This window comes from Nerophis ophidion, linkage group LG11 (assembly GCF_033978795.1).
Source record: "Nerophis ophidion isolate RoL-2023_Sa linkage group LG11, RoL_Noph_v1.0, whole genome shotgun sequence".
NCBI classification, from domain to species: domain Eukaryota; kingdom Metazoa; phylum Chordata; class Actinopteri; order Syngnathiformes; family Syngnathidae; genus Nerophis; species Nerophis ophidion.
Window position 1 is genome coordinate 32,204,631 of NC_084621.1, and position 13,496 is coordinate 32,218,126.

Here is a 13,496-nt window from a genome sequence, read left to right on the forward strand (position 1 = left end):
GGTTACACGCAGAGCCAATCGGCAGTGCGTATTCAGAGCGCATGTAACAGCCAATCAGCAGTGCGTATTCAGAGCGCATGTAACAGCCAATCAGCACTGCGTAATCAGAGTCAGTGCTTAGGCAGGCAGAGAGGAAAGACGGTTGGTTGAGCAGAAAGGTGTTTAGTAGGTGAGCATAAGGCAGGGGACTCTCCTCAAATTTGAATAAAAATAAACACTTCCAAGTCAAGGACAGCACGGTGGAACAGGGGTTAGTGCGTCTGCCTCACAACATGAAGGTCCTGAGTAGTCCTGGGTTCAATCCCAGGCTCGGGATCTTTTTGTGTGGAGTTTGCATGTCCTCCCCGTGACTGTGTGAGTTCCCTCCGGGTACTGCGGCTTCCTCCCACTTCCAAAGACATGCACCTGGGGATAGGTTGATTGGCAACACTAAATTGGCCCTAGTGTGTGAATGTGAGTGTGAATCTTATCTGTGTTTGCCCTGCGATGAGATGGCGACTTGTCCAGCGTGTACGCCGCCTTCCGCCCGATTGTAGCTGAGATAGGCTCCAGCGCCCCCCGCGACCCCGAAGGGACAAGCGGTAGGAAATGGATGGATGGACTTCCAAGTCAACTACTAGTAACATCAGTATGAGCCCGTTGATGTTCTACAAACATAAGCGGCAGCTCAGCTCGCTTGCAGTCCTTGAGGTGAAGGCGAATTGGCTTTTAGCGTAGCTTTAGCTCACTATGCGGTGTGTGTTTGTGCATGCGTACGTGCATGTGTTACGGACAGCAAAGGTCCTGTATGTGAGAGAGAGACAAGCATTATGGACCTACAGTTAACAACTAAGCAAAGCAGCAAAAAATGACATTATGTTAAATGAAGTGTTTCGGTCTCTGATAGTTGACTTAATAATGTAATTGCATCATAAAGCCTACATGAACTCCATGGTGTTCAGGGATGAATAGGCTCTCCTATTGCTATTGTACGAATTTTTTTTCAGCTATAGTTACATTAATCATTAGTAATGTAGCAGCCTAGTTTTAAATGCCAGGGTCCCTGCTATCACATGTTGATAAAAATATAAGATTTACATAATAAAAATCAACTACAGGCTTCCCAAATGCTGTAATAAATTAAGCATGATGAGTTGAGCATATGTCAGCATGTGGCCACACTTGTAACTCTTTTTTTCAAACGCTAACTGCAAATGCTTACTTACAGCAAGTCATTAATTTGACTTTGTAAGCCATTATTTTGTCATTATTTTGACTTAGTAAATTACTAAGCCATAATAATGACGTACTTAGTATCTCAGGTAACTAGGACTGTTTTGTTTTTACTTTACGGAAAAAACATATAGATATAAATCGTATATCGCCATTCAGAAAATGGAGCGGAAAAACAACCAAAAGTTGTAGGCTTCTTCACGCGACAAAGCCGGCCTACTTCAGCGCAGTCTGTAGTCTATTGAGCCCCCAGGCTGTGGTGGCAGCGACGAGGTGGAGACACCCATCCACCCCTTTCCCCGGTCCCCTCCCCCTGGAGAGTCACCACCTTAACTAACACATTTTCTGGGGGAAAACACTAACGCGTATAATTTGTTTGCCGCTCTCTTTGCCTACACATGCCACGTTTCAACCATTTGGCACTTAGGGGTGGGCATTGAATAGATTTCCAGCAACTCCACTCCATTAATGGAGGCGTGTCTTAATGAAATCAAACAATGGATGTCCGCTAACTTTTTGCAACTCAACGCTAAAAAACGGAAATGCTGATTATCAGTCCTGCTAGACACCGACATCTATTTAATAATACCACCTTAATATTTGACAAACAAACAATTACACAAAGCGACGCGGTAAAGAATCTGGGTCTTGAATCCTGCTGGCCCCACTATGGACTGGACTCTCACTATTATGTTAGATCCACTATGGACTAGCCTCTCACAATATCATGCTAGATCCACTCGACGTCCATTGCACCGGTCACCCAAAATCAATCATGATTTAGGGCTATATAAGTAAACATTGGTTGATTGATTGATTGATTTTTATTGGTCACTTGAAACACCTGCTGTTTCCGGGTCAGAGACAATCCAAGGGAATTTATTGTGTCCCCAAGAAGATTAGAGCCAACATTAGTGTATTTTGTCATTTATTATACATTTACACAACCTATCAAACGATGACATTACTATTTTTTATAATGTTATGTGAACCCGTTAGAAATCCCAATCTCTAACAACAAATTTTAACAACTTGATGTCATTAAAGACTGAAGAGATTTTTCAAAATATATGCTCCTCAGGTGGAGCTGGGATATGCTCCAGCACCCCCGTAACCCCGAGAGGAACAAGTGGTAGAAAATGGATGGATGGATGCTCCTCAGGTAAATGCAACGTTGCAGTTTGGACCTACTTTATAAGACAAAAGCAAGCTAATTTGGCTTGGTAAGATGTTTACCTAAAAAGCAATAAGCAAAAATTTTATTCAGTTGTAATCCAAAGTCCTAGTCAATAAATTTCAATTTTTTTCTCCATCCTCTTTTTGTGGGGCAGACATGCACATGCATCGTCCGCTGTTGCCATTTCTAATATAAAGTATCTTGTAGTTCGAACTTATAGAAAATCTGTCAGTAGATTCCTACTCAAAGCGCTAAAAACTACAACATGGATGACTGCCAGAATATAGTCGAAGTGGAGGCACGTAAATAAGACCGCCCAACAAAAAGGCACATCCTGAAGAGATGGTCAGAAAGCAGCTTGAAAATGGTCTGTAAAACAGTCTGTAAAATTTTGACCAAAGAACCACCATTACCTGCCATGTAAATCACAAGGAAGTGTTTGAAAAAATATTATGATATACGCACTTTACTTCATTAAGAATTATATGCGTTCTTTTGTCCAAACTTTAGACTCTGAACACAACAGAAGTGGTTTGTAATAGTTCCCTTTGATTGGATCTGACCAGGAGACAGTATGTGTTTAAAGTATAACCAATCAGAGAGGAGAGGAGTTGTTGGGTCTTCTATTCAATTCCCAATCCCCCCAAATGCCAAAAGGGTAGAATGTCATGTGTGTAGAGAAAGAGAATGACACCGATAGTGTAAAAAAAGGCCGCACAAGCATAAAATTAATTTGCTTAGCGTGTGGTTTTTACGCGCAAGGATTTTAGCACTGTTTTGATGCCATGTCAGTCGTTCAAAATACCACATTCAAAATGTTGGAAAAGGAAACAGGACTGACGTGTAATGTGTCCCATAACGCGGTCCTCTGATGTGGCCAACCCCATTGCATCCTGGGGTGGGACATCCTTGTCCTGAAGGACTCACCGCATCATTAGAACCTGAAAGGACACCGTCAGAAACACATTTATTAATTACAGACTCAATCTCCTTGTAGAGGTTTTTGAGTGCAGGGCGACAGGGTAATAACTGCTGAGTCATCTACTCCAATTAAAACATTGGCAAGGAGCGCAACACAAGTGTCTCACCGTTAGGGTAATGAAGACGATGTCCAGTTTTGTGACACCAGCCTACAGGGTGCAGGTCAGGGCAGTCGGTCTCCACCCAGTAATCATACTCTGCACTCCAACCATCAAAACGGATCTAGAAAAAAAAAGGATATCAGTACCTGTGTGACCAGTAAGGAGGGAGGGGGGAGATGTATTTGCACCTTGAGCCGGTGGTCGTCTGTGTCAGCGATGGTGGCAACACGGATGAGCATTGGGTTCCTTTTATCCACAGCTTCCACCTTCATGCCCACCTGGAAGCCATGCGGAGGGCGCTGCCACAAAAGCTATCGTTACACACTCTTTGTTGCACACTTTGTATGTGTCTGTGTGCGTACCGGTTTAAAAGCCCGAGCAGGAGCAGCTTGTGTGCCCGTCTCCTCCAGATATTTCTCCCAGCAGAAAGTCTTTGGTTGTTTGTATTCTGGTGAGAGCCAAAGACAACATTGTCACATGACTTGATCTTAAATCTTGTTGTGTTGAGGTACAGACAGGGAAAGCAGAGCGTTCCTACACAACACTGCCAACACTTCTAACTACACCCACGGTTCGAAATTAACCGTGGCAAGTGCCGCCACCCCCCCTTGTCGCAATGCCCTATAAAATTGACCAACATCGACCGCAAGAACATGCTCCCATGTTGCGATCTATTGAGAGTCATCCTTTGATCTATTCTTTTGTGGAGAGAGCGGGGGGCCGAGAAGAGGGGGATGAGCGCCCCTCCCCGGCCGGCCCCGGCAGGGACCGACCTGACCCTGCCGCGGGCGCCCCCGGTGACGGATTGACCGACCCTCCCGGGGGAGGAGGTGTGGGGGGGGGGGGGGTTCCCGTGTGTGCCCGAGGGCCGCCCAGAAGGGGGTGAAGCGTCCCGCGCACGCAGGGCGAGACCTCCCCTCAGCCGGCGTACTATGCGGGGAAGGCGGGGTCCGTGACCACCCTTGACTTTTTACCTGTCAAGGACAATTGTAACATGATTGTTTCATCGCATAAAGTGATAAAAATACCCCGACATTACTTTTTTTCTCACATTTTCAACTGTTTAAGACATTGCATAGTTAATGTTAATGGGTATAAACAGTGTGGACCAGCTCTATACTCTCGGCTGGGTCCTTGAGGGTGCATGGGAGTTTGCCCAACCAGTCTACATGTGCTTTGTGGACTTGGAAAAGGCATTAGACTGTGTCCCTAGGGCAGTGTATTTCAACCTTTTTTGAGGCAAGGCACATTTTTTGCGTTGAAAAAAATCCGGAGGCACACCACCAGCAGAAATCATTAAAAAAGGAAACTCAGTTGAGAGTAAAAAGTTGTTGTCGCAATTGTTGGATATGAATTCAAACCACAACCAAGCATGCATCAACATAGCTCTTGTCTCAAAGTAGGTGCATTGTCATGACCTGTCACATCACGCCCTGATTAATTTGGAGTTTTCTGCTGTTTTCCTGTGTGTAGTGTTTGAGTTCTTGTCTTGCGCTCCTATTTTGCTGGCTTTTTCCCTTTTTTTGGTATTTTCCTGTAGCAGATTCATGTCTTCCTTTGAGCGATATTTCTCGCATCTACTTTGTTTTTATCCTTCTTCGTGGGTACATTGCCGGTTGTCATGTCATGTTCGGATGTACATTGTGGACGCCGTCTTTGCTCCACAGTAAGTCTTTGCTGTCGTCCAGCATTCTGTTTTTGTTTACTTTGCAGCCAATTCAGTTTTAGTTTTGTTCTGCATAGCCTTCCCTAAGCTTCAGTGCCTTTTCTTAGGGGAACTCACCATTTGTAAATTTTTTGTTTAAGCATTAGACACCCTTTTACCTGCACACTGCCCCCCGCTGTTTCCGACATCTACAAAGCAATTAGCTACCTGCTGCCACCTACTGACATGGAAGAGTATTACACGGTTACTCTGTCGCGCTGTAGACAGCACCGACACTCAACAACGGCACTTTATTAGCAGATTATAATTACTGATTTGCAAAAAATATTTTTTATCACTAATAAAGTGAAATTAGATAATCTCCCATGGCACACCAGACTATCTCACGGCACACTAGTGTGCCGCGGCACAGTGGTTGAAAAACACCACCCTAGGGAAGTCCTGTGGGGAGTGCTCTGAGTGTATGGGTTATCGGACTGTCTGATTGTGGCGGTCCGCTCCCTGTACAATCAGTGTCAGAGCTTGATCCGCATTGGCTGCAGGATTAGGTGTCTGCTTTTTGCAGATGATGTGGTCCTGATGGCTTCAGCTCTCCCTGGAATGGTTTGCAGCAGAGTGTGAAGCGACTGGCATGAGAATCAGCACCTCTATGGTTCTCGCCCAGAAAAGGGAGGTGTGCCATCTCAGGGTTGGGGAGGAGACCCTACCCCAAGTGAAGGAGTTCAAATACATCTATGGTTCTCGCCCAGAAAAGGGTGGTGTGCCATCTCAGGGTTGGGGAGGAGACCCTACCCCAAGTGAAGGAGTTCAAATACCTCGGAGTCTTGTTAACGAGTGAGGGAAGAGTGGATCATGATATCGACAGGCGGCGTCTACAGTAATGCGGACGCTGTATCGATCTGTTGTGGTGAAGAAGGAGCTGAGCCGGAAGGCAAAGCTCTCAATTTACCGGCCGATCTACGTTCCCATTCTCACCTATGGTCATGAGCTTTGGGTTATGACCGAAAGGACAAAATCCGAGGTACAAGCGGCCGAAATGAGTTTCCTCCGCCGGGTGGTGGAACTCTCCCTTAGAGATAGGGTGAAAAGCTCTGCCATCCGGGAGGCGCTCAACGTAAAGCCGCTGCTTCGAGTTGAGCCAGATGAGGTGGTTCGGGCAGCTGGTCAGTATGCCGGCCGAACGTCTCCCTAGGGAGGTGTTTAGGGCACGTCTGACCAGTAGGAGGCCACGGGGAAGGCCCAGGGCACGTTGGGAAGACTATGTCTCCCGGCTGGCCTGGGAACGCCTTGGGATCCCCCGGGAAAAGCTGGATGAAGTGGCTGGGGAGAGGGAAGTCTGGGCTTCCCTGCTTAGGCTGCTACGCCCGTGACCCGGAACAAAAATGGATGGATGGATGGATGGATGGATGGGTATAAACAACATGAGCGCAACCATTTTGGAAGCGTGTGTCAAAGGTTAACCGACAACAAGAACAGCCGGTTGTTCCGAGATTTTCCGAGAGATACACTAATTGCATCAGGGTCTGGAAGAAACAAATCAAAAAAGAAAACACGAACAATTACAGTCTGTTGGGGAAAAATGTAGAAAGACACACTACTTCTTAAGGTAGGTTAATTTCATTGTTTAAATGGAGTGCTAAATTAGTTGATCGTTTGCCCTCGAAACTCATCAGTGTCAATATTGTTTATGTGTTGTATCGTGAATGTTTATTTCGATTAGTGGCTTTCAACGACCACATGTGTAACACACGTAGACTTATTTACCCTTTTTGTAAAGTCGCTGATTTAAACAATAATGGAATGAAAATAGCATTGTGTTTTATATATTAATTTATACACAACTTTAATAAAGTTTACTACAAGTTAGGTCATACACTGTATGATAGTGTATTTCAATTTATTGATATTTGATTGTTTTTATATCATATACTTGTGTGTGTGTGTGTATATATATATATATATACACACACAAAAGTGTTGCGCGCACGTGTGTGTGTGTATATATATATATATATATATATATATATATATATATATATATATATATATATATATATATATATATACACATATACATATACATACACACACCCACACGCGCACACACACTTTTTAAGGCAACACTTGCCTGCACCTTAAAAAGTCTAAATTTGAGGCCTGTAAACCCTTAATTACACTAACAAGTCAGAACATCCAGTACACAAAACCAATCTAATAGAATCTACAGCTGTATTAAAAATGATCACTGCATCATACTGTCAAAAATACTGTCAAAGCACTTTGGGCTCCTTAAAAAGGGGTAGAAAAGTGCTATACAAGTACAACCATTTACCATTTTACTATTTATACCGACAGATGTCTCTTGTACCATGTTGCTAAAATGATAATTATATCACATATAACATATTGTTAACTATGTAACATGCAACTCATGTATTGGACATCAGATTGTGCCAAGCAAAACAGCAGACAAACATTGCTATATATGTAGGATATATACACTAATAGGACCCTAGAGAACAGCAAAGTAGTTGATACTGACCTATGTGTGCCTTGGTCTGTGTCTTACCAGCTGGAGTGGTCAGAGTCAGCCCGGCCTCCTGGCAGTAGCCTACTGGGTGGATGTATGGACTGCTAGCATCACACCTTCATACAGGTAATAACATCAACAATATCAGACATTAACAAGCAAATTATGGAAACGGTTAATTGTAATAAGCACACAGTCTCCTAATGTAATTAGGTCAGCGGTCTGCAGCAAATTGGTCCAAAACTAATTGCTTGGTCAAATTAAAACTGACGTTGATTAAAACATTAGAAGTTGTAACTGTAAGCAACCTCCTGATGTAGTAGTTTTGTGAAAGTCATGTGAGGTACACTTGGCGTACTGTTAAAATGAACTCATCGGCGGTACTAATAATGGCTCAGCAGTTTTTGACTTCAAGTTATTGCATGTTGCTTCTGCTCTCCTGTGCAATTTACTTGTTTAAAATCAGTTTAATTGGCCAAGCATGTTTAGAACACAAGGAACTGGACTTGGTACACACAGTGTAACGCCCAACTTTTCATATGATTCGGTTTCTGAGCAATATTTGCACCATAGTTTTGCATTGTATACCATCTCCATTATCAGATGGCCAAACATTGCACGTGGTGCACGTAACAAACTAGTCCGCAACCGACATGGCAGCCAAGTACTAGTAGTTGTTGATAAAGGCTATGACAACACCGGTGTTAAAATATATATATATATATTTTTTTTTAATGGCATTTATGGAGAATCTTCAAATTGAAAAACAGCTCTTAGGAGTTATGAGATGCTGTACATTAATATTACACTACTTTGTAGAAATACAGTATTCCTTAGTATTGTTTTTCATAACATATTTGTTATCTAGAAGTTTGTTTTTCTGATTTAAACAAGAACTATGATGATTTCTACATTTGAAACACTTGTGGTCCATATAATATATACTGGATATATTTCTGTTAATTTTGCTCCACACTCCTTTGTATAACCTGCTTTTTGAGTCTCTCTCCAAGATGTTTGATTAAGACCATATTGAAAATAAATCAGAGGGCCAGAGAGAATTTGAAGTATATGAATTAATTAGCTGTTCTTTCACATTGGAAAACAAAATAATTGTTAAACTAACTACATACTCTAAAAGTTTCTCTATTGTAAACTAATGGAAAAAATATTAGGAAACATCAGAACAGCCATTTTTCAGATTTATCAAAGAAGTGCCCCCTCCCGCCCGACTGCAGTTGGTATAAACCCCTGCACCCCCGCCGCCCCGGGAGGGAAAAGCAGTAGTAAATGGATCGACGTTGTCTTGCAAAAGGTGCAGTGTGCTTCATATCAACTGTTTCATGTGACAACAACCAGAATGTCAGCAATGGTAGACAAAAGCGCAACAATATATTGTCTGTGGAAGGGATTGTCAGAATCTCTGAGAAGCTAAATGGTTAACTTATGCAGCAGTCAGAATTGAGCAAACAGATAAAAACATCTACAGTACTACTACTGTATCTGCACAAAGTTGTGAAAAAAATCAACATATAGAGCGATTGTCTTTATAAGAAAAAAGGCGATTATGGCTCGCAAGTCTCAAACCAAATTTGGATGTGAATAATGTGGATAATATTCAAATTTGCTCAGCTCATGTATCTGGTATATATGAATACATTTTTACCTGTTTTTGTGACTTTTTCAAAAACATACTGCTAATAAACAAGGATTAGTTTTTATTTAAGCATGACAAAATGACATTTGCAAATCTTCTTCGCTTTGCTCACTCAACTATAAACTGAGGTAAACACATGAAATGATTAACGTGGACAAGTTAAAAAACTTATTTGGGTGTTACCATTTAGTGGTCGATTGTACGGAATATGTACTGAACTGTGGAATCTACTAATAAAAGTTTTAATCAATCACAAAACAGACAATTTATAAAGCTTTTAATGTCAGTTGCTGTAAAAACTTGGAAAAATGTTAGGGCATGAGAAGCTGACCTGAAATAATGTAATAATTGATTGATCCTTGTATAGTTGTGCTAGTGTTTGTGGTGTTTCAGCGTTTTTTGACAAGGAATTATCCTGGATTTATTACTTTTACATTATCATTGAATTTACTTTCACCAGAATGTTTACAAAGGCCTCCCTCCTTGATGGCTACACATCTAGGTCCTTTACACTTGATACATTTCCATCCACCGGTGTCAAGCATGCATTACATTGATCTTTCTGGAGCCATTAATCATTGAACTTGCACTAATACATGCTATACAAGTAATTCAGCTTTGCTGTGGGTTTTCGTTAAGTTTTCTCCGCTGCTATTCTAAGCTGTAACAACACACAGCTGTGCGCGCACAGCATACAAGCTGATGGTGCACAATAAATTCCGATGACTTTGGTTCCGTTTAGTAATCGTGTTGTAGCGTCCTTTAAAAATCTAAATATTTAAAAGCAAGACTGACATTTATGCATATCTTAAATAAAAAATATCATTAATAAATGTTGAGACCTTTCAAAATCGTATTTAAGACCTTTTCTGAGATTTTAGGAGAATCTTGGACATTTTAAGGCCTAAAATTCACATTGTTGGATTTCAGACATTTTAAGACCCACGGATACCCTGAAATACTGTATATATCTGGCGCAGAGGAAGGGTGGCCGTGCGCAACCCGAGGGTCCCTGGTTCAAGCCCCACATAGTACCAACCTCGTCACGTCCTTTGTGTCCTGAGCAAGACACTTCACCCTTGCTCCTGATGGGTGCATGTTAGTGCCTTGCATGGCAGCTCCCTCCATCAGTGTGTGAATGTGTGTGTGAATGGGTAAATGTGGAAATAGTGTCAAAGCGGTTTGAGTACCTTGAAGGTAGAAAAGCGCTATACAAGTACAACCCATTTATCATTATATCTGGATATCGTCACCGTTACGGTCTCCAGACATGGTCGAAAATAAACTTCATAAACATTATATAGATTCAGCCGGTCACAACATTAGGTACACCTGCACACGCTCTGATTGATTCAGACTATACATTAAAAAAAAGCTGCTTTTAGCAGCATTTTTGTCACTGCGATTAGATGAAAATAATACTTTATCTACCATTTTTTGTATTTTCTCATAGACTGAAGCTGAGAGTTTGACTCATTGTCTAAATAAGTGCTTCCATCTTGCTGTGAAATCACAGCGGAGCCAGATTGCAAAACAGAGGCATCCAAAACTGCGTGCATAATGCATGAAGCTTATGATTTGATGTTTTGACATTATTTATCAGGAGAATCAAGTTTGGTAACAACATTTGGAAGTCAAAAAAGACCAAGTTCATTTATAGGTCCCCTTTAAAAACAAGTTACATATTAAAATTGTGGTGTTTTGGGGGACTCATAAAATAATAATTTATTATATTTATCGGGAAATATTGATTTGAAATACGAGTATTCTGAGTTATGAACTCCATTACAGAAGCAATTATATTCAAATGACAGACCCTCTTTATCACCTGCGTCTTGATGGGTCAGTAAAGACCCCAGTTTGTGTATAATCAAAGCAACGTGCTCTCACCAGTAATCATACGTGTCGTCCCAGTTGTCGAAGTGAATGAGAAGTCTGTTGTCCACCACGGCTGCAATGGTCGCCACGCAGATCAGCAATGGGTTCTTCCTGTCGATTGCCTCGAGCTTCATGCCTGCTCGGAACCCGGATGGCGTCACCGACTGAAAACATAAAAGTAGGTTGGAATGGAGTTAAAATGGATGAGTATACGCAATGAAGGCGGGTGACGCTCACCGTGTTGAGGCTCTTAAAAAGATGCTTGGGGGCCAGCTGGGCTCTGCTGTTCTTCACGTACAAGCTCCAGTTAAATTCTCGATCCTTAAAATCTACCAGAGTGAAGAAAGGCCTCAAACATCTGTAAACCTTTGATCTGTTCATCTTAGTGTCTGACTACCTTTCGGCAACAATAGCTTGTGTCCGTTTTTCTCACACCAGCCTGCTGGTTTTAAATCCCACGAGTCAGCGTTGGCCCAGAAGTCGTAGCATTCTGAGTAGCCGTCAAAGTGGAGCCTGACTCGATAGCCTTGGATCTGTTGACGCAGAGAGCAAACCAGTAAGGCGATGAGACTCCACGCTTTAACAAACGCTGATGGCACCTTTACCTCTGCAACACTGAGCACACAGAACAGCGACGGGTGACACGGGTCCAACCCCTCCAGCCTCATTCCTATCTTAAAACTGTTTCGACTTTGAGGAAAAGACTGATGCTGCAGACAAGCAAGAGTGATCCTTCAGAGCCAAAAATAATGTAGGATATTTGGGTTGTTTCATATACAAACACGTGGTACCTCTTTGAACAGTTTGACAGGAGCAGCGACAGCCTTCTCTTCCTCCAAGTAAACCGGCCAGCTCCAAGCTCGTTTCTTATTCTGTGGGGCTGCAGCTGGCAGGCAAAAGAATACAATAGAAATTGAATGGCGGTGGTGGTAGATGACTACCATGTCTCATTGGACATCATGCATGTATGTAATTGGATGAATTCAAATTAGATATGGCTTTTAATATCTGTGTGTGAAAACTGTACTAAATTCCAGGGACAAAATATTATTTCAGAAGTGGGGGAGACAATTGGCTTGATTGCAGAGAGTGGGGCTGGACGGGGGTGTGGTTTCAAGGATTAGACGGATGTTTTAGAGCATTGGTCCCCAACCTTTTTGTATCCGCGGACCGGTCAACGCTTAATAATTTGTCCCGCGGCCCGGGGGGTGTCCTTTTTTTTTCTTCTTTGTCATGAAAAAGGGACGTTTTTGTCATGAAAAAGGGAGTTTTTTGTGGTTGGTGCACTATTTGTAAGTGTATATTGTCTTTTTTATGTTGATTTAATAAAAAATAAAAAAAAATAAAAGTTTTTTTTTTTTTTTTTATAAAAAATTCTTCTGCGGCCCGGTGGTTGGGGACCACTGTTTTAGAGTACTAAGAATACATGATAAGCTATTTATTTATTGTTAACACAAAAAACAGTGTATCAACAACTGTAATAAAATTATTTTTAATGCTTTTTTAATGCCACTTAAAACAAATGTAATGCCTATGTCATACTGCAGATTCAATGTAGTCAAAAGTTCAAAATTGTATGTAAGGACGAAACTGTAAGCATTTGACATATAATAATGTTGAATAGTTCACATTAACTATGGCGAAATTAGGCAATAATGTGATAAAATTGGATTGATTGATAATAACAATGCAAGTAACACTTTCAAACGCAATAAAACATTTTTCATATCATAGTATTTTTTTAATTATTGCAATTGTAATTAATTATCCTAAATTGGTAAATAAACAAGAAACATGGATACTCAATTTATGTTAGCAAAAATTACAGCTCAAATAATGTTCAACATCTTAAAGGGGAGATTTTTCCAAAATTAGACAAACTGGGTCGGGTTTTTGTTTTTGTTACCAATGCCATCACAGTATATTGGCTTGTTTGTCCGTGCTGATGGGTTCATTTGCTCATTCAGTTTGAAGATGAAATGATCCCAAACACAGACGTTTGCATTTATAATCATCATTTTCCTCCTAACTTTTGTTACTTTTGTTAATCTATGTACTTGGTGTGTGTTAGTCAGCGGCGCCGCCTGCTAATACCGAAACCAAGTTTGGAGATGACTGACAATAGGCTCACTCTGTTCATTTAATTCTGATGTCAAATAAATCTGCTCGAGTACGGAGAGCAATCCACTGAGTAAATTAACCCTGTTATATCCATTTTTGAAAGCCAGAGACGAACAGACCTAGCAAGTTATCAAGTTAATTTATCATTAAATTAATTGACTTATTGACTATTG

The 13,496-nt window shown here is 41.4% G+C and overlaps 1 protein-coding gene across 5 annotated transcripts in view; it reads right to left on the reverse strand.

The window, feature by feature from the left end:
* Nucleotides 1-13,496, reverse strand: part of l3mbtl1b (L3MBTL histone methyl-lysine binding protein 1b) — a 67,385-nt gene that overhangs the window by 10,183 nt on the left and 43,706 nt on the right. For 4 of the 5 annotated variants that reach the window (XM_061915646.1, XM_061915645.1, XM_061915643.1 and 1 more), the window contains exons 7-16: nt 11,994-12,088; nt 11,808-11,912; nt 11,600-11,735; nt 11,440-11,531; nt 11,215-11,366; nt 7,680-7,783; nt 3,834-3,919; nt 3,660-3,770; nt 3,478-3,592; nt 3,231-3,330 (exon numbers count right to left, since the gene is read on the reverse strand). In XM_061915646.1, the coding sequence (XP_061771630.1) occupies nt 3,231-3,330; nt 3,478-3,592; nt 3,660-3,770; nt 3,834-3,919; nt 7,680-7,783; nt 11,215-11,366; nt 11,440-11,531; nt 11,600-11,735; nt 11,808-11,912; nt 11,994-12,088 (1,096 nt within the window). The remainder of the gene's footprint in view (nt 1-3,230; nt 3,331-3,477; nt 3,593-3,659; nt 3,771-3,833; nt 3,920-7,679; nt 7,784-11,214; nt 11,367-11,439; nt 11,532-11,599; nt 11,736-11,807; nt 11,913-11,993; nt 12,089-13,496) is intronic. The other variant, XM_061915644.1, reaches the window with a different exon arrangement.